This window comes from Oncorhynchus mykiss, chromosome 16, assembly GCF_057628025.1.
Source record: "Oncorhynchus mykiss isolate SJ-2025 chromosome 16, ASM5762802v1, whole genome shotgun sequence".
Lineage (NCBI taxonomy): Eukaryota > Metazoa > Chordata > Actinopteri > Salmoniformes > Salmonidae > Oncorhynchus > Oncorhynchus mykiss.
The window spans coordinates 32462304-32481758 of record NC_143037.1 but is presented as its reverse complement, the minus strand read 5'-3'; the positions used below and the strand labels follow the sequence as shown (position 1 = coordinate 32481758).

The 19455-nt window shown below is 39.6% G+C and overlaps 1 protein-coding gene across 4 annotated transcripts in view; it reads right to left on the bottom strand.

The window, feature by feature from the left end:
- Positions 1–19455, bottom strand: part of cpn1 (carboxypeptidase N subunit 1) — a 147487-nt gene that overhangs the window by 46752 nt on the left and 81280 nt on the right. For 2 of the 4 annotated variants that reach the window (XM_021565593.3, XM_090202559.1), the window contains exons 4-6: positions 5393–5569; positions 5208–5319; positions 2998–3069 (exon numbers count right to left, since the gene is read on the bottom strand). In XM_021565593.3, coding sequence (XP_021421268.1) covers positions 2998–3069; positions 5208–5319; positions 5393–5569 — 361 coding nt within the window. The remainder of the gene's footprint in view (positions 1–2997; positions 3070–5207; positions 5320–5392; positions 5570–19455) is intronic. The other 2 variants (XM_021565595.3, XM_090202558.1) reach the window with 1 other exon arrangement.

Sequence of the window (19455 nt, the reverse complement as noted above, 5' to 3'; positions counted from 1 at the left end):
TATATGCATATCCTAGCTTCTGGGCCTGAGAAACAGGCAGTTTACTTTGGGCACGCTTTTCATCTGGGCGTGAAAATACTAGCCCGAAGAGGATTTATTAATTAAGAATGAAAAGTGACTCCAACACACAAATGCTGCACACACATTTAATCTATCAAAACTAACCACTTTCTTGGCAAACATGCGTTTTCTTTTGGTGCGGTCCGTTTTCCAGCCCTTTGTCCACTGATCTCCACGGATCGTTGTTGGCATGTTTGTATGCTCTATGATGCTCTCTATGATAGGCTATATATATTTTTTTTAAAGAAATGGACTTAAACCAAAATACCTTTAATTTGGTGATCTCTCAGCTCCCACTCATTTTCAAGTCCTCTTGTGGTTACGGTTCTAACCCTGGTACGGGTAGCACCATAGAAAGAATCTGGCTTTATGAAAACAAAGTCCATTCTGTCTGTTCTCTTTGGTCGCAATGTCATTTTTTGCAGGTGGGGGATTCTAAAATCCTGTTTTCAAAATCCCACCAGCTGTCCATCACTGCTGTAAATAAAAACACAGCATCTTGTTTACATTCTTTATTGTAACCACAATGTCACAAATAATTTATATCTAGTTTTTGTAAGGTATCCAATTACTTTTAGAGTTCCGGATTTACAAATGTGTGCTTTTCATGTAATTTTCATTAAATCCAGTTTTTATTTAAGTTAAACATTTGAGTAAAGCCTTTAATGAGAGATCTAATGCTTTAATATTTAATCATATCTGCCCCTCCCCCTCCCCCCCCCCGAATTCATATCTAAGTGGCATTTTTCACACCATTATTAGTTACATTGTTTTAGTTTGAACGGCGGACTGGTTATAAGAACAGCGGGAACGTTTCCCTAGTCAGTGCCATTATTAGCGCAATGCCACTTAAAGTGTTGCTTTGTGCTATCCAGTGGGTCAGGGTGGGGGTCCACCCCCCTCACCCCTCCTCCTCCCTTCCCCATGGGCTAGGTCCGTCTTCTGTTCGTGACTCTGCAACCCATCCCGTGCCCCCAGCCCTCGTGCCTTGAACCTCGCACGCCCACCACTGTTTCAGTGGATACAGCTGGAGAACTGCAAGGCAATCCCATTGTGCCCCACCGGGAGCCATGACCAAAATATATTGTCCTGCTAACAACGTGGTTAATAATTTAGCTGTGAGAATGTCCAAGGGGCTTTTATATAATTCTAAATGAATAATAGCTTTGTTTAAAAAAAAAATATTTTGGAAATTTAGTTTTCAAATCATGTAAAATGAGCGAGGAAAAAGTCCATTCTTGAACATGGGGTGAGATATTGTTTCTACAGTGCCTTGCGAAAGTATTCGGCCCCCTTGAACTTTGCGACCTTTTGCCACATTTCAGGCTTCAAACATAAAGATATAAAACTGTATTTTTTTGTGAAGAATCAACAACAAGTGGGACACAATCATGAAGTGGAATGACATTTATTGGATATTTCAAACTTTTTTAACAACTGAAAAATTGGGCGTGCAAAATTATTCAGCCCCCTTAAGTTAATACTTTGTAGCGCCACCTTTTGCTGCGATTACAGCTGTAAGTCGCTTGGGGTATGTCTCTATCAGTTTTGCACATCGAGAGACTCAACATTTTTTCCCATTCCTCCTTGCAAAACAGCTCGAGCTCAGTGAGGTTGGATGGAGAGCATTTGTGAACAGCAGTTTTCAGTTCTTTCCACAGATTCTCGATTGGATCAGGTCTGGACTTTGATCAGGTCTGGACTTTGGCCATTCTAACACTGGATATGTTTATTTTTGAACCATTCCATTGTAGATTTTGCTTTATGTTTTGGATCATTGTCTTGTTGGAAGACAAATCTCCGTCCCAGTCTCAGGTCTTTTGCAGACTCCATCAGGTTTTCTTCCAGAATGGTCCTGTATTTGGCTCCATCCCGTCTTCCCATCAATTTTAACCATCTTCCCTGTCCCTGCTGAAGAAAATCAGGCCCAAACCATGATGCTGCCACCACCATGTTTGACAGTGGGGATGGTGTGTTCAGCTGTGTTGCTTTTACGCCAAACATAACGTTTTGCATTGTTGCCAAAAAGTTCAATTTTGGTTTCATCTGACCAGAGCACCTTCTTCCACGTGTTTGGTGTGTCTCCCAGGTGGCTTATGGCAAACTTTAAACAACACTTTTTATGGATATCTTTAAGAAATGGCTTTCTTCTTGCCTCTCTTCCATAAAGGCCAGATTTGTGCAATATACGACTGATTGTTGTCCTATGGACAGAGTCTCCCACCTCAGCTGTAGATCTCTGCAGTTCATCCAGAGTGATCATGGGCCTCTTGGCTGCATCTCTGATCAGTCTTCTCCTTGTATGAGCTGAAAGTTTAGAGGGACGGCCAGGTCTTGGTAGATTTGCAGTGGTCTGATACTCCTTCCATTTCAATATTATCGCTTGCACAGTGCTCCTTGGGATGTTTAAAGCTTGGGAAATCTTTTTTGTATCCAAATCCGGCTTTAAACTTCTTCACAACAGTATCTCGGACCTGTCTGGTGTGTTCCTTGTTCTTCATGATGCTCTCTGCGCTTTTAACGGACCTCTGAGACTATCACAGTGCAGGTGCATTTATACGGAGACTTGATTACACACAGGTGGATTGTATTTATCATCATTAGTCATTTAGGTCAACGTTGGATCATTCAGAGATCCTCACTGAACTTCTGGAGAGAGTTTGCTGCACTGAAAGTAAAGGGGCTGAATAATTTTGCACGCCCAATTTTTCAGTTTTTGATTTGTTAAAAAAGTTTGAAATATCCAATAAATGTCGTCCCACTTGTTGATTCTTCACAAAAAAATACAGTTTTATATCTTTATGTTTGAAGCCTGAAATGTGGCAAAAGGTCGCAAAGTTCAAGGGGGCCGAATACTTTCGCAAGGCACTGTATTGTGTGTATATATATATATATATTTATTTATTTTTTCTTCATAAAAACGGCATTAGCACTTACCCGTCCAGAAGTACGTCCTGTCCTTGCAGAAACAGCTCCTCAGTTCGTTTGAATCATAACACTCCAAGATTCCTCAAACAAAAAATCTGTCTCACTTTTACTTTCACTTTACCTGATTTATTCGCCATGACATCTTCAATGAAATCGTTGAAATTACAACTTTCCGAAATACAGCTGCGCGTAAAAAGCCTTACAGCAACTCCTCTGATCGTCAAGGCGAGAATGGAGTTCCCTGCGCGTGCGATGACAAACTAGGAATTGTGGTCCAACCCCAAACCATTACATACTGCCGTTTACCTCAGCTAGATTTCAAGAAGATCAGTGGTCATTGGGCAGAAATATAGTCAATCAATGAAGCGTTGCTAAAATTATTGGTGCGTAAGGTAGTCATTGCTCTTTGTCTTCAAATCAGTTCACGTCAGTCAATACTCCCCGCAAAAAAAACCAATGATTTTGGCTGTGTTGCAAACATCCAGAGGAATGCACTGAAACCAACCATGACTAGATAAACGATTGTTTATGTCGAATGCTACGTAAAAAATGGATAGAGATGGAATTCACGGCACAAACGGTTTACAAAATGTTTAGATTTAGGCTATAAAAATTGATTTTATCAAAGAAAACGGCACTTCATTTTATCACTGGGACCCTCAGGAAGAGAAATAAGAGCAAGATATCAGAATGTAAGTCATAATTTTACCTTCAGATGTGAATGTGTAAATACTGTCATGGCGGAAAATGTTTGTTGTTGATTGCTCTTCTCAAACAAAAGCATGAGATTTGTTCTCTGTAATAGCTATTTTAAATTGGAAAACGTAGTTTGATTACCAAGATTCTAATCTTTTGAAGGGTGTAAGACACTTGCATTTTCAAGAATGTTTAATGTTACGAAGTTGTATTTTTAGTTGTCACTCTGAAGTTGGTCCCTGTATGGGGATCGCAGCCATAACAGGATATAGGACTCGTTTTACTGTGGATATAGATACTTTTGTACCTGTTTCCTCCAGCATCTTCACAAGGTCCTTTGCTGTTATGGGATTGATTTGCACTTTTCGCACCAAAGTATGTTCATCTCTAGGAGACAGAACGCGTCTCCTTCCTGAGTGTTCTCATGATGTTTATACTTACGTACTATTGTTTGTACAGATGAACGTGGTACCTTCAGGCGTTTGGAAATTGCTCCCAATGATGAACCAGACTTGTGGAGGTCTACCAATTTTTTCTGAGGTCTTGGCTGATTTCTTTTAATTTTCCCATGATGTCAAGCATGGAGGCACTGAGTTTGAAGGTAGGCCTTGAAATACATCCACAGGTACACCTCCAATTGACTCAAATTATGTCAATTAGCCTATCAGAAGCTTCTAAAGCATGACATGTCATTGTGAGGTCAGAGCTTTCGGATCAACCCTATTTATTGGCCAGAGAGTCCGGTGTACACTCTGAACACGAAACGCTCTGCATTTACGGACAATCTGACAGCACAGTTGCAGTCACCAACGCTCTGGATAACATAACAGCCTAACCAGCTCTGCTAGGGCGAGTAATGTTTAGTGAGCTGTCCTCCCTCAAATGTCTGCAAGTAACTGGCAAGTTAGTACAGCATGCTTGGTCAACCCTTAAAGAGATGGGTGGGGCTAAGGCTTAAGAGGGTGTGAACAATGTTGAATGGGCGTAGACAAAGGGCTCTCCAATACTAGTACCAAAACATTGAAAGACTTTTGTCAAAGCGAATTTACAAGTTGATCAACTTTTAAAGCAGAATTACTTTCCCATTGTTTCCTCAAATGGATTGTATGATATACCATTTTGTAGCTCTGAGTCTTTCATTTCATCCAATGGAAAAACAGAACTTAAAAGACCGAATTCAAGTTGTGAGTCACAAATGTACATTGTTTGAAGCACAATTTTATCCGTCTCAGTCATAAATGACAGCTCCAATATGCCCCCCATTGTGAACAAGAGGCTTGTAGAATCATGATTCTTTCAAGTTTTTAGATAATCATTCACCGGTAGGGGGTGGTCCTGCATGCTCTCGGCATTACTGAATCTAAAGAACGAAATGAGTCAAAAGATCCTAACATCCCATCACTAAAAGCCAGTAACTTTATGATCAAACGTTATCAATGTACCAGCAACCGTCATTTTTCATACTTTGGTCATCACACTTTGATCTGAGTTCATCCAAATATCAATGCAGGACCTTTACTCACCTTTGGACAGAGAATACCAACTGGCTCCATTGGTGATCCCTTCATCAAAAAAATCTCCACAGTTCCACCCCTTATGCATCCAACTATGGGCATACGAATACGTCCTGGCCAACTGTAAGTACACAAAGACACACGTTTCAACATGTGCTATAATCTGACTGAGCTTTTTTTTAATGCACCTGTACCTTCTTGAATATCTTGTCATCTGGGGTTGTGGCGTATGTAGTCTTGCCTCTGATTCGGGGGTCTCTTGACTTGTCAAACGGGTAGTTGGCCACCACTGCCCCACCATGCAGGTTAGCAGACAGAACAAAGTTATAGTTCTGCATCCACTTTATCACTGCCAGTGTCTCCAGTTCAACCTGTAGGAGGCCAATGAGAGAGTATAATTTTTTTTTAAGTATACTTAGCTTGTATCAGACAATTTAACACTCAGCACTCAAACAAGGTATTGAAAAAACACTTGGTTAGGGTAAGATTATTTTCTTTTTAGTTGTATTTACTTTATTACAAGGTGTGCTTGCTGAAATCAAGAGCAACTTTAGAAATCGTTCATACTTATTATTATTCACTTTCCTCTGGAAACTGTAGAGCCAAAACTGTAAAACTAACAAAAGCTCTAAAACGTCTAGATTGCCACTGGTCAATGTGCTTGAAAAATAACATTTTTGCTAGTACTTTTCACACTAAAACCATAATGCATTAATCCCAGTGCATTTCAAAGGCCATAGAGTTGAATGGTAAACATGTCCACTAATTATCCTTCAACCGCTTAAGCTAGAAACATCATTCAAACTTTAAAATGTGCAGACCGGTCTGGAACAGGCTGTATACAGCTTTTTGATTCCATTTATATAATTTTTCAACTTTAACCATTTTAAATTAGCAAAAGATTGTTGATACCATTTGTGCTATTTAAACATCAAACATTTTACATTTTCATAAAAGCTCCTTTGTCTTCAAAGGAAAACTTTAAAGGAGAGGTTTGCTTTTTTAACCACCTATAGTTGATGTCCACGCCCCTGTGGAAATCGAATTAGCATAATAAAACATCTACATCAAAATCGGTCAGTTTAAGGGGTTCTAAAATTCTAAATCAAATAGCTAAATGATCCTTGGTATGACCATCTTAAAACAATTCAATATGTTAGCTTAGTAGAACCCAAAGAGTCTAGCCTAGCTGGTTAGCTGCCTGCTGTCTGACAAAAATAACTATTTCAGTAGTTCTTCAAAGTAGATAAGGCATACTTTTTAGACTGCTAACAGCTATCAATCAATTAGATGTATTGTCAGGTAGAGATACCTAAGCAACTGTTCTTTAGATCTCTCGTGTCTCTATCACTTTTCCTGTCCGTGTATCTGCCAGCCCCACAGGCTTGCCCAGGTAAGAACCAACAAGAATAGGTAATTGTAGTTAATTACCACGTTTGCTGATTTGGCCTCATTTCATATTTGCTAGTGGCCATGACCGAATTCAAACATGAGTTGGTTTTGGAGAGTGGTTCAATGTGGGTGTCTCGTGTGTGTTTGCAGGTGGAAAGAGTTAGCCAAATTATTTCGACACTTAGCTTCAGCCAGCTGGTGTGCGACCGTGGAGATATTGGTTTGACTTTGGATATTCTATCTCTGGGGCTAGTTAGGGATTGTCAATAAATTACACAATGAAAATTAGACAATATTTTCATGTTGCACACCTTTTAGTTTTTCCATTAAATGCTTTCAATATTTGTGTGAGAATTTTTAGGTCGAGTAAATTTGGAGCTATTGAAATTTTAACATAATTAACCGTTAGTCTTAACTAGCCCAAAGTCAATCAAATTTACCACGGGCATTATGGTTGGGGCGTGTGCAGCTGCACTCTGAATTGATGATTACTTGTGTAATGCCAGATGTAGGCATGTGGGAAGGGTTGAAACAAACCCAACCTTCATTTACATTGTGATGCAGTAATGACACAGGTCTCACTAAATTCTGTTTTGGATGAGACTGACATGACCAAAGTTATCCTATTTACACTTTGTAGCAAATTTTGAAGGTAGACCAAGTGTTTGACACATATTGATGAGGCTGTTTTCTAAATGAGAAGTTGTTTTTTAGGGGCAGTTGCTCTAACTATGGTGAGTTGGACGACATGTCCTAGAGAGAAATCTCTAAAGAAATGGAAAATTGAGCTTATAAGTGAAACAACATCGGTCAATTAGTTATTTAAAAAACAAAAATAAACTTTTGCTTAATTACACAGCACTACTAAGAGATTTTTTAAAATACAATTATTTTTTGGAGCATTTGTTCATGTATTTTTCAGAGCCCTATACTACACAACAAGGATGAGGAAAACAAATCACTGAAATAAAAAAACAAGTAAAATCGCATTTTTTTTTACCTGTTTACCTCAAAAATGTTGATTTGGTTTGTTGTGACTTTAGGCTAATTTATATTAAAGATCATTTACTGATTAATTACTGAAAAAAAGTATTGATTTGATTAATGTTGTTATCCTAACCAAATTAATCTAATTTATTTTTCATTTTATTTCACCTTTATTTAACCACGTAGGCTAGTTGAGAACAAGTTCTCATTTGCAACTGTGACCTGGCCAAGATAAAGCGTAGCAATTTGACACATACAGAGTTACATATGGAATAAACAAAACAGTCAATAATACAGTAGAACAAAAGAAAACAAAAAGTCTATAGACAGTGAGTGCAAATGAGGTTAAGTTAAGGAAATAAATAGGCCATGGTGGCGAAGTAAATACAATATAGCAATTAAACACTGGAATGGTAGAGATACTGGGGTGCAAAGGAGCAAAATAAATAATCAAATACCAGTATGGGGAGGAGGTGCTCTTATTATCCATGGACTTTAGTGTCCCATAACTTTTTTGAGTTAGTACTACAGGATGGAAAATTCTGTTTGAAAAAGCTTGCCTTAGCTTTTCTAACCTCCTGTGTATATTTGTTCCTAACTTCCCTGAAAAGTTGTATATCACAGGGGCTATTCGATGCTAATGCAGAACGCCACAGGATGTTTTTGTGCTGGTCAAGGGCAGACAGGTCTGGCGTGAACCAAGGACTATATCTATTCCTAGTTCTACATTTTTTGAGAGGGGCATGCTTATTTAAGATGGTGAGAAAGGCACTTTTAAAGAATAGCCAGGCATCATCTACTGACGGGATGAGGTCAATGTCATTCCAGGATACCCCGGCCAGGTCGATTAGAAAGGCCTGTTCGCAGAAGTGTTTCAGGGAGCGTTTGACAGTGATGAGGGGTGGTCGTTTGGTCGCAGACCCATTACGGATGCAGGCAATGAGGCAGGGATCGCTGAGATCTTGATTGAAAAAAGCAGAGGTGTATTTGGAGGGCGAATTAGTTAAGATGACATCTATGAGGGTGCCCGTGTTTACCGATTTCCGATTGTTATGAAAACTTGAAATCGTCCCTAATTAAATCGGCCATTGCGATTAATCGTTCGACCTCTAATTTGGGGTTGTACCTGGTAGGTTCATTGATAATTTGTGTGAGATTGAGGGCATTAATCTTAGTTTGTAGGATGGCCGGGGTGTTAAGCATGTCCCAGTTTAGGTCACCTAGTAGCACGAGCTCAGAAGATAGATGGGGGGCAATCAGTTCACATATAGTATCGAGGGCACAGCTGGGGGCAGAGGGAGGTCTATAGTGAGAGACTTTTTTCTGGAAAGGTGAATTTTTAGAAGTAGAAGCTCAAATTGTTTGGGTACAGACTTAGAAAGTAATACAGAACTCTGCAGGCTAACACCGCCCCCTTTGGCAGTTCTATCTTGGCGGAAAACGTTAAAGTTAGCAATGGAGATTTCAGGGTTTTTGGTGGTTTTCCTAAGCCAGGATTCAGACACGGCTAAGACATCTGGGTTGGCAGAGTGTGCTAAAGCAGTGAGTAAAACAAACTTGGGGAGTAGGCTTCTAATGTTAACATGCACGAAACCAAGGCTTTTACGTTTACAGAAGTCAACAAATGAGAGCACCTGGAGGGTGGGAGTGGAGCTAGGCACTGCAGGACCTGGATTAACCTCCACATCACCAGAGGAACAGAAGAGAAGTAGGATAAGGGTACGGCTAAAGACTATACCAACTGGCCGTCTAGCACGTTTAGAACAGAGAGTAAAAGGAGCAGGTTTCTGGGCACAATAATATAGATTCAAGGCATAGTGTACAGACAAAGGTAAGGTAGGATGTGAGTACATTGGAGGTAAACCTATGCATTGAGTAATGAAGGGAGAGATAGTCTCTAGAGATGTTTACACCAGGTGATGTCATCGCATATGTAGGAGGTGGAACAACATGGTTGCTTGAGGCATATTGAGCAGGGCTAGAGGCTCTACAGTGAAATAAGACAGTAATCAATAACCAGGACAGTAATGGACAAGGCATATTGATATTAGAGAGAGGCATGCGTAGCCAAGTGAACATATGGGTCCAGTGAGTGGTTGGGCTGGCTGGGGACACAGCGATTCAGACAGTTAGCAGGCTAACAAGCTAACAGTTAGTAGGCCAGAGCTAAACAAGCTAGCAGCTAGTAGACCAGGGCAAGCTATCAGTTAGCAGACCGGGTTAGCAAGCAAGCAGTTAGGGGAGGGGGGGGGGGCATCGCGATGGGGGTAAGTCTGTTTTTGCCTCTTCGTGCGGTGATGTCGATAGACCAGTCGTGGAATTAGTAGGGTTCCAAGTAGCTCTTGGTAGCTAGCAGGCCGATATTGTAGCCCAGGAGTATGCTTCGGTGGTAGCACAGGAGTCCTGGCCGAGCTACCTTCAAGCTAAATTGGTGCTTGCTCTGGGATGGAAACGCTAGCCAGGAGTAGTCATCTTAAGAGGGGCATTACTATGTATTAAGGGTTGGATATAGAGAAACTCTTGAATTAACTATATCAGTAGTTATAATTAACCGTTATACCATGAATTACTATATTAACAATATAATCACATTAGATTTGATTATATTCTCATTCTGAATAGCCGATAAGCTCTGGAGCTGTAAAAACCCAGTCACTCGCAAATGGCTTCAGTTTCACAAATAATTAATTCAAGGTTTTATTTACTAAAATAGGTAGTTAAAAGATACCATATAAAGGCAGGGTACAATGGGATACAACACAGTTATTCAGGCGAGAGTATTAAATATGAATGGCTGCTGTACTCAACCAAAATACAAAACTTAAAGCATTGCACTTGGGTCAAATCATTCACTAAACCCTAAACCTCAACTAAATCTTGTAATGAATAATGTGGAAATTGAGCAAGTTGAGGTGACTAAACTGTTTAGGGTAACCCTGGAATGTAAACTGTCATGGTCAAAACATATTGATACAACAGTAGCTAAGATGGGGAGAAATCTGTCCATAATAAAGCGCTGCTCTGCCCTCTTAACACTATCGACAAGGCAGGTTCTACAGGTCCTAGTTTTGTCGCGCCTAGACTACTGTTCAGTAGTGTGTTCAGGAGCCACAAAGAGGGACTTAGTAAAATTGCAGACATGCATGTCAATCTGTCATGGCTCAAAGTGGAAGAGAGATAGACTTCATCACTACTTGTTTTTTTAAGAGGTGTTGATAAGCTGAATGTACCGAGCTGTCTGTTTGAAGTACTTGCACACAGCTCGGACACCCATGCATACCCCACAAGACATGCCACCAGAGGTCTCTTCACAGTCCTCAAGTCCAGAACAGACTATGGGAGGCGCACAGTACTAGATAGAGACATGACTACATGGAACTCTATTCCAAATCAGGTAACTGATGCAAGCAGGAGAATCAGATTTTTTTTAACGTTAAAAAATACACCTTATGGAACAATGGGGACTGTGAAGAGACACACAAAGGTACAGACAGATGTATACGCATACATTGTGATATTGTTGTCTGGTGGTGTTGAACATTTAGTATTGTAGATATGTAGTGGTGTAATAATGTTATATGATGTACTGTTTTATCGTTAGTTTTTTTTGTAATATAAGTGCTTTAATATATTTGGACCCCAGGAGGAGTGATCACTAATAAATACAAATACAATTGTACATTCACAGGATGTTTTTGAATGATATGATCTTACAAATTGAAAGAGGAAATGAAAAATGTTACAGGGTAATATCACTTGTATGTCGATGTTGCCTGCCCAGTTGGATTACGTTTGGATGGGATTAAGCCATGATAGAGCCGGGAAAAAGGCAGTGTTGTCCGGGAAAGCAAAGTCTGTGAGAGCTCTTCTAAGCAGTAAATTCTTCCTCTGATCCCAGCAGGGATGGATTGAGAATTCAGTCATTTAGTCTTTAATGCAAACAGTGAGTTTCACAGGATAATTTCTGGGATGATTGCTTCTGTCTGAGTAGGATAGGAAAAGTCGATAGGAGTTTGGTTTCCAAGGAGAGTTAGGTCATTCGTTCCTCATGGCATGGCCGCACCCCGAAGAAACTTGATCCAATTTGCATACCGCCTCAACAGATACACAGATGATGCAATCTTTATTTCACTCCACACTGCCCTTTCCCACCTGGACAAAAGGAAGACCTATGTGAGAATGCACTATGTGAGAATTGACTACAACTCCAACACCATCATTAAGTTTGCCGATGACACAACAGTGGTAGGCCTGATCACCAACGACGAGACCGCATATAGGGAGGTGGTCAGAGACCTGGCCGTGTGGGGCCAGGACAACAACCTCTCCCTCAATGTGATCAAGACTAAGGAGATGATTGTGGACTACAGGAAAAGGAGGACAGAGCACCCCCCATTCTCAACGATAGGGCTGTAGTGGAGCAGGTTGAGAGCTTCAAGTTCCTTGGTGTCCACATCACCAACAAACTAACATGGTCCAATCACACTAAGAGAGTTGTGAAGAGGGCACGACAAAAGCTATTCCCCCTCAGGAGACTGAAAAAATTTGTCATGGGACCCCAGTTCTTCAAAAGGTTCTACAGCTGCACCATCAAGATCATCCTGACTGGTTAGATCACTGCCTGGTATGGTAACTGCTCGGCCTCCGATCGCAAGGCATCACAGAGGGTAGTGCGTACAGCCCAGTACATCACTGGGGCCAAGCTTCCTGCCATCCAGGACCTCTATACCAGGCGGTGTCAGAGGAAGGCAAAGACTCCAGCCACCCTTGTCATAAAGTGTTCGCTCTGCTGCTGCACGTCGAATCCAAGTGGAAATACATCCACAGGTACACCTCCAATTGACTCAACTGATGTCAATTGGCCTATCAGAAGCTTATAAAGCCATGATATCATTTTCTGGAATTTTCCAAGCTGTTTAAAGGCACAGTCAACTTAGTGTATGTAAACTTCTGACCCATTGAAATCGTGACACTGAATTATAAGTTAAATAATCTGTCTGCAAACAATTGTTGGAAAAATTACTTACAAAGTAGATAACCGACTTGCCAAAACTATAGTTTGGCAAGACATTTGTGGAGTGGTTGAAACACTTAGGTTGCCGTCACTACCAATACCACTACTACTATTATTTCACAACGATAAATAGTTTATGTCTTGCAAGCATGCACATTTACTTCAGGAAATGTCAATTTCTTCCCCTGATATTATTTGATTGTCTTTTAGCTATGAACACAAAACCAACATTTAAATGTGCAGATCACCCCAACTTAGACTGCTTGAGAATTTGGGGGGATATCATTTATACTTTTTGAACGACAACAATATTTAAAATGAATACCAAAGCTTTTCAATGGCAATAAAAAAGTAAAAAAGTAGACTGTGTTCACAGTTTTGTTCAGGAATTTGGAGGATTTATGTAGGAAAGATGAGAAAAAAAATCGATTTAACATGTATGGTCTATCAAATCTAAATTAATTTAAATTAATCTCCATCAATACCCACATAAAGAACACAACCAGTGCAGCCTTTTTATTTAATACCGAAGGAGTGAAGGGGTTCTACTAAACTAACAAATGGAATTGTTTTAAGATGGTCATACCAAGGATTATTTAGCTATTTGATTTGGAATTTTAGGACTCTTTTAGGTCTAAAAATATATATAATATATACATTTGTTTTTAAACTACCTTCAGACGAGTCTTGCAAGGCTTCTGGGCGTCCTAGAGATGTACATGTTCTTGAGAGTCTCTCCTTTCCATAGAGAGGTCATAGTGTGTAACACACAAACTGTTTGGACGCTACAGACAGAAGTTGGCAGATTGGTGTTACCGACTTCAGATGAGTTCTGTGACTCTTGTGGGGGTTGTAAAGTAAAACGGAAAACACCATCGTGTTTGTGAGAGTCTAATCTTTCCATTAAGTTGTCATATTAGTTTGTAAGCCAAAAGGCAGCGAGAATACAGATTTTGTTCTGACAAACACAGCTAAATTCTGCTACCTTCCACCGTAGATGCAGAAGGCCGCCATTGGCGGATGCGGAGGACTGAGACGCAGCCCATGCAAAAAAAAGTCTGATGGATTTTGATGGGGACTTTTTAATCTTACTTTTATTTACTGATGCAGACAAATGAATCCATGCCTTTATTACATCCTATCTAGACTACTATAAGGCTCTTCTATCAGGTTGTAACGCTACCAATCTGAAACATCTCCAACTCGTACAAAATGCTGCCGACCAGGAAACAAAAAGTTTGATCAGTCTCCAATACAAAACATACAAAGCTTTACACTGGCAAGCTCCCAAATACCTTAAAGACATGCCAATACAACTGCACACCAGCCTTCTTGCCATTCTGCAAATACAAAAAACAAAGCTGGCGTCCCTTCTCCTACAGAGCACCAAACCTTATGGACAGCCTGTCAATCCACTTAGTCTCAATGTTTAAAACTAGACTAAAAACACACCTTTAGTATTTTATATTTACTTTTTATCTCTGTGTCCTTGCTTACTTAACTTCCTGCTTTCCCCAACTATACCCAGCTTGGGGTACTAAAAGGCCCCCAGTCCACCCATTGATCCATCCACATGAGTGCCTGGCTGCTTCTCTTATGATCAAGGATTTATACTCCGGAATCCATCCGTCCTACCCTTTGATCCCTCCACCTTTCCTCCTGGCTGTCACTGCACTGACTGTCACAGTTTCACTCCTGCCCTACTTCACCAATCAGTGCTAGTTGTTTACATGCATGATGGACAGACAAGTATACCCTATGGCGCAAGATGCAACAGAAATTCTGGGGTAGGTAGAGAGCGAGAGAGGGTTGAGGAGGAGGCTTGAAACCCTGCGTCACCACTTCATTGCTCCAGTACACGTTCCCGCTTTTTTATATGTTCATAATTAATAGGCTGACAAATTACTTTTAGCTACAGAATATCTTACCCTGTGCATTTCCATCTCTTCCACTCTATCCTTCATTTCTTTCTCCAGCACTCAGAGGGCCTGTCAACAGTTTAATTAAATATGTTTTGTTGTGAAAACGTTACTATCGATGTTCCCGAACAGATTTCACTTGGCTTACCAAATTAAGCACTGGGTAGCTGCAGGAACAGGGTTGGAGAGCCGGTTTGGGTGGAATATCACCAGTTTGATTTATTTTATTTAACTAGACAAGTCAGTTAAGAACAAATTCTTATTTACAATGATTTCCTACGGGGACAAGGTTTAGGACAAAACACTACACTACATAAAGAGAGACCTAAGGCAACATAGCAAGGCAACGACACATGACAACACAACATGGTGACAACAACATGGCAGCAGCACATGGTAGCAGCACAAAATATTGTGCAAACATTATTTAGCACAGACAACAGCACAAAGGCAAGATGGTAGAGACAACAATACTGCCCTACCAAGCCAAAAGGCAGTAACTGCTCTTTGGTCGATTATTAGTTCATGCCATTTTTTGCTACAGTAAATACATGCTTAATCATATGAACAAGTATCCTGTCGCTATTATATTCTGTTTGAGAAAATGGGGGTCACATTAGCAGTAACTGCAAAAAGTTACTGTGATACAAATGTAAATGGCAGTAACTGAACTTACTGTCTCTTAGCTTGGCTTTGACCTGCCCTTGGCTGCATTTAACCATGGTATCATATCATTTTATTCTGATAGTGATACAATCGAACCTGTATGGCACTGAATGACAGCTACACACACCTACATTGCTAATCTAGGCACGGCAATGGCACAGCATTCCTGGGGGGAAATGATGGTTGACATCATTGAGGACCTTTAAGGTTGCAGTGACACATCCATATCCTGAGCAGAAACCAGATTGCATACCAGAGAGAATACTATAGACATCAAGAAAGCCAGTCAGTTGATTATTGACTAGTTTTTCCAAAACTTTTGATAAACAGGGCAAAATAGAAATGGGCTTATATCATCTGGATCTGCCCCTTTAAATAAAGGATGCACCGTGTCTTCCTTCCAAGCAATGGGAACTTCCCCAGAGAGGAGAGACAGGTTACAAAAGTCAGAGATAGAGATGGTAGGGGCTACAACCTTAAAGACGAAATCTAAACCATCTGAACCAGATTTTTTGGGGTCAAGTTTAAAGAGCTCCTTTAAATAAAATAAAATGTTATTTGTCACATGCGCAGAATACAACAGGTGTAGGTAGACCTTACCTACAAGCCCTTAAACAATACAGTTTTAATAAAAATAATTAATACAAATAATAGTAACAAATAATTAAAGAGCAGCAGTAAAATAACAATAGCGAGGCTATATACAGGGGGTACCGGTACCACCGGTTAGTGTTAGTCGAGGTAGAGTTCTTAAAGTGACTAGGCATAGATAATAACAGAGTAGCAGCAGCGTAAAAGAAGGGGGTGGGGGGCAATGCAAATAGTCTGGGTAGCCATTTGGTTAGATGTTCAGGAGTCTTATGGGTTGGGGGTAGAAGCTGTTTAGAAGCATCTTGGACCTAGACTTGGCACTCCGGTACCTCTTGCCATGCGGTAGCAGAGAGAACATTGTATGACTAGGGTGACTGGAGTCTTTGACAATTTTTAGGGCCTTCCTCTGACATGTTCTGGTATAGAGGTCCTGGATGGCAGGAAGCTTGGCCCCAGACTAGCACCACAGACTCAGTGTTTGCAATCTTTGTAGCAATCCCATGCTCCTCAAACAGTGGTTGATGTGTGGAGTGAAATAACCGGAGTAGCCTACCAGCATGAGTGAAGCGCACAGTTCCTGCCCATTTGATAATGGTCCATTCTAAATGTAAACTAATTTTACATATCAGTAAAGACAAGATTAAATTGAGAAGAGTCTGATGGGTGAAAAAAACGAAAGGTTGCTGGATCTAATCCCTGAGCCGACAAGGTAAAAATCAGTCGTTCTGCCCTTGAACAAGGCAGTTAACTCACTCCCTGGTAGGCCGTCATTGTAAATAATAATTTGTTCTCAACTGACTAGCCTAGTTGAATTAAGGTTACACATCAATAGCCTATAGTTGCATCATGCCGCCCATATTTCTATGGTTTGTATCATTGACTTCTAAAGTTGCCAAATAACTCTAAATCTAGCATATAGGACCTGTTTCAAATGATCACTTTTACACTCAAACATAGCCACTTCATATGCACACTCTTGCTCCGGAATGGTAAAAATAACCTTTATTTTATTCAACTAAGTTCAATTATATTCTTCTTACTATAAAATCATATAATACAAAATAATGGCACAAGACTTAAGCCTAACTTTCTCTGCAAAAATAACAAGCCTACAGACTATAGGATGATTTATTAGACTTTTAAAAATGTTTAATGTTCCAAAGGTGCGCAACAGCAGCTTGTACTGTATTTCATGACCTCCACAGCCCTTGCCAGGCACACCGGTTTGTTTCAAGAACTGCTTGGTTTTTCACTCTCAACAGCTTGGTTTTTCACTCTCAACAGTTTCGCATGTGTATCAAGAATGGTCCAGCACCCAAAGGACATCGAGTGAACTTGACAACTGTGTGAAGCATTGGAGTAAACATGGGCCAGCATCCCTGGGGAACGCTTTCGACACCTTGTAGAGTCCATGCTCTGACGAATTGAGGGTGCAACTCAATATTAAGAAGGTGTTGCTAATGTTTGGTATACTATACTTTTCTAAAGAAAGTCTTTGGTGAGGTAATTCATATTACTGGGAAGAAATAGGAAATCATTGGGAGCCATGCCATTCTGAAGAGGTTTTGTTCTAACTAAGATTTAATGGAAGATTGTTCCATTTAATTAGATCTTCTTTCATATTCTTGAGTAATGGGATACACTTATCTTTATATGTATGTATATATTTGTTGATTGTTGTCACTTATTTAGCATCCTATGTATTTTATATTTGTTGTGGTCCACTTAAAGGATTACAGTAGATCATGAGTTATTATTTCTCTTTTTCCTATTGCCATTATTTAGTTTTTTCCACGTTCATTTTATATCCTGTAATTGTGAAGGTTTGTATTTTTTTTCTTCATTTAACACATTTTGGGTTTGTTCATTCTCCATATTCTGTTAATGTATTTTCTGTTGGTCTAATTAAGCAGGATACCGGAGAATGATCCGATACCACTATGTCATGGATTTTTGAACCCAGTAAATAGTAAATTTTTGGATAGCTTTTCTTACTTTGAGAAAAAAAAGGAGCAGTCTTTTGTAGTTTATATTATATAAATGAGAGTGTGAGGGAAGTGTGAGGGATGGTGAATATGAATATGTATAGGTAATATGTTGGGCGGGAATGAATGAGAATGGATTAGTAAGTCGATGGATGGGTGTAAGTGTGTCTGAGAGGTAGGGAGGGAGGAAAAAGATGGGAGGTTGGGGCAAGCTTGTCTTGGGTGGGCAAGGATGAGACTGAATGAATGGCAAAAGGATATATGGGCGATAGTTGTGTATTTTATTTCACAATTGAATTCAGATTAGGACCATCAATGATAAGGAAGGTGAAGTGGTTGATTTCATTTAGAAAAAGAATAGTGTAATGAGTTTGTGATATGGTTATTTATCAGTGTTTATTGTAAGGGAAACTAACACATGATACGTGTTGCAGTAGGCCTTTAGAATAATGCAAAACATATCCTTGACTCTATCCAAGTTGATGAGCGAAAGGGAAACAATGCCAGTCAGCCTGCGCAGCCGACCCAACGAAACTACATCGAAAATAATTTCACACATAATAAGACAGCCAATAGAGAAGATTAAGTTGATTAGTGACAATATTATCAGTTGTCAAATCATACATGAAGAGATGGGCGCACCTTGTATTTGACAGATGCAGGGAAAGGAGCATCACTTTATGCAGGTAAAACATTTTTATGTCTATATAGTGTCAGAAAGGTCATATTCTTCAGTTTCTATGACATTTACCTTTGTCAAATAACTCTCAAAATTCAAGATGTACAGCTTTATTTCCAAATGTTCACAAGAATATCTGCGCTGTCCATGCATTCAACACATGACCACTCGCCTGGCACATTGCTCTGGCTACTAAGCAAAGACTAGTAACATGATAGCATATTTTAAGCTTTTCTTTTAAATATATTTTCTTATTTTCACAATTTTTCTTTAGACCTGCCAAAACAAAATTATAATGGACTTCTTTGTGAAAGACTTTTTACTTGGAGCCTAAAATAAAGTAATGTAAATCTTAGAAATAATTGTTTTTTAGTATTTATGTTACCTAAGACCTTTATGAACACAACAAATGTATTATTCTTCAGATAGCATATATTAAAATGTATTTATTAGACTGTTAGATTGTTGATGGGTCTTTGGCTGGAAGTGTCAAAAATTGGCTTTCGGACCACATTTCTCACTTGGACTTTGTAGAATAAAAAAAAAAACACATCTTTGACTCTAAACAAATAACTATTGTTGTTCAATTTTTACATGTATATACTGTATTTCCACAAATATTTATTAATGCAATTCATGCTTTATATTTGTTTATGCACTATTTATCAAGCGTTGGTTTTCATGTTTGCGCATCTTGTGGGTTGATATGAATCTGATGTATCTGTGTGCTAAAGGTGTAGCCCAGCAACATGAAAGGCCAGGCAATTGTAGTGTTAATAGCATCATAGGTTTGATTGTGTGATAATATAAATGCTTTCTAAAATGTGGAAATAGATCATTTTTACACAACACTCCACTTTCTTTCTTCCTAGCAGTTATCCATTGCAGATGGATTAGGCTAGTCACTTCTCTTGCATTTCTGCTCTAGGCCTATGTCCACAGTGAGTAATCACAACATATCACCTCACACTACACACTGTAGTATTAAACAGGAATTTACCACAACAAGCAACATGTAACAAAA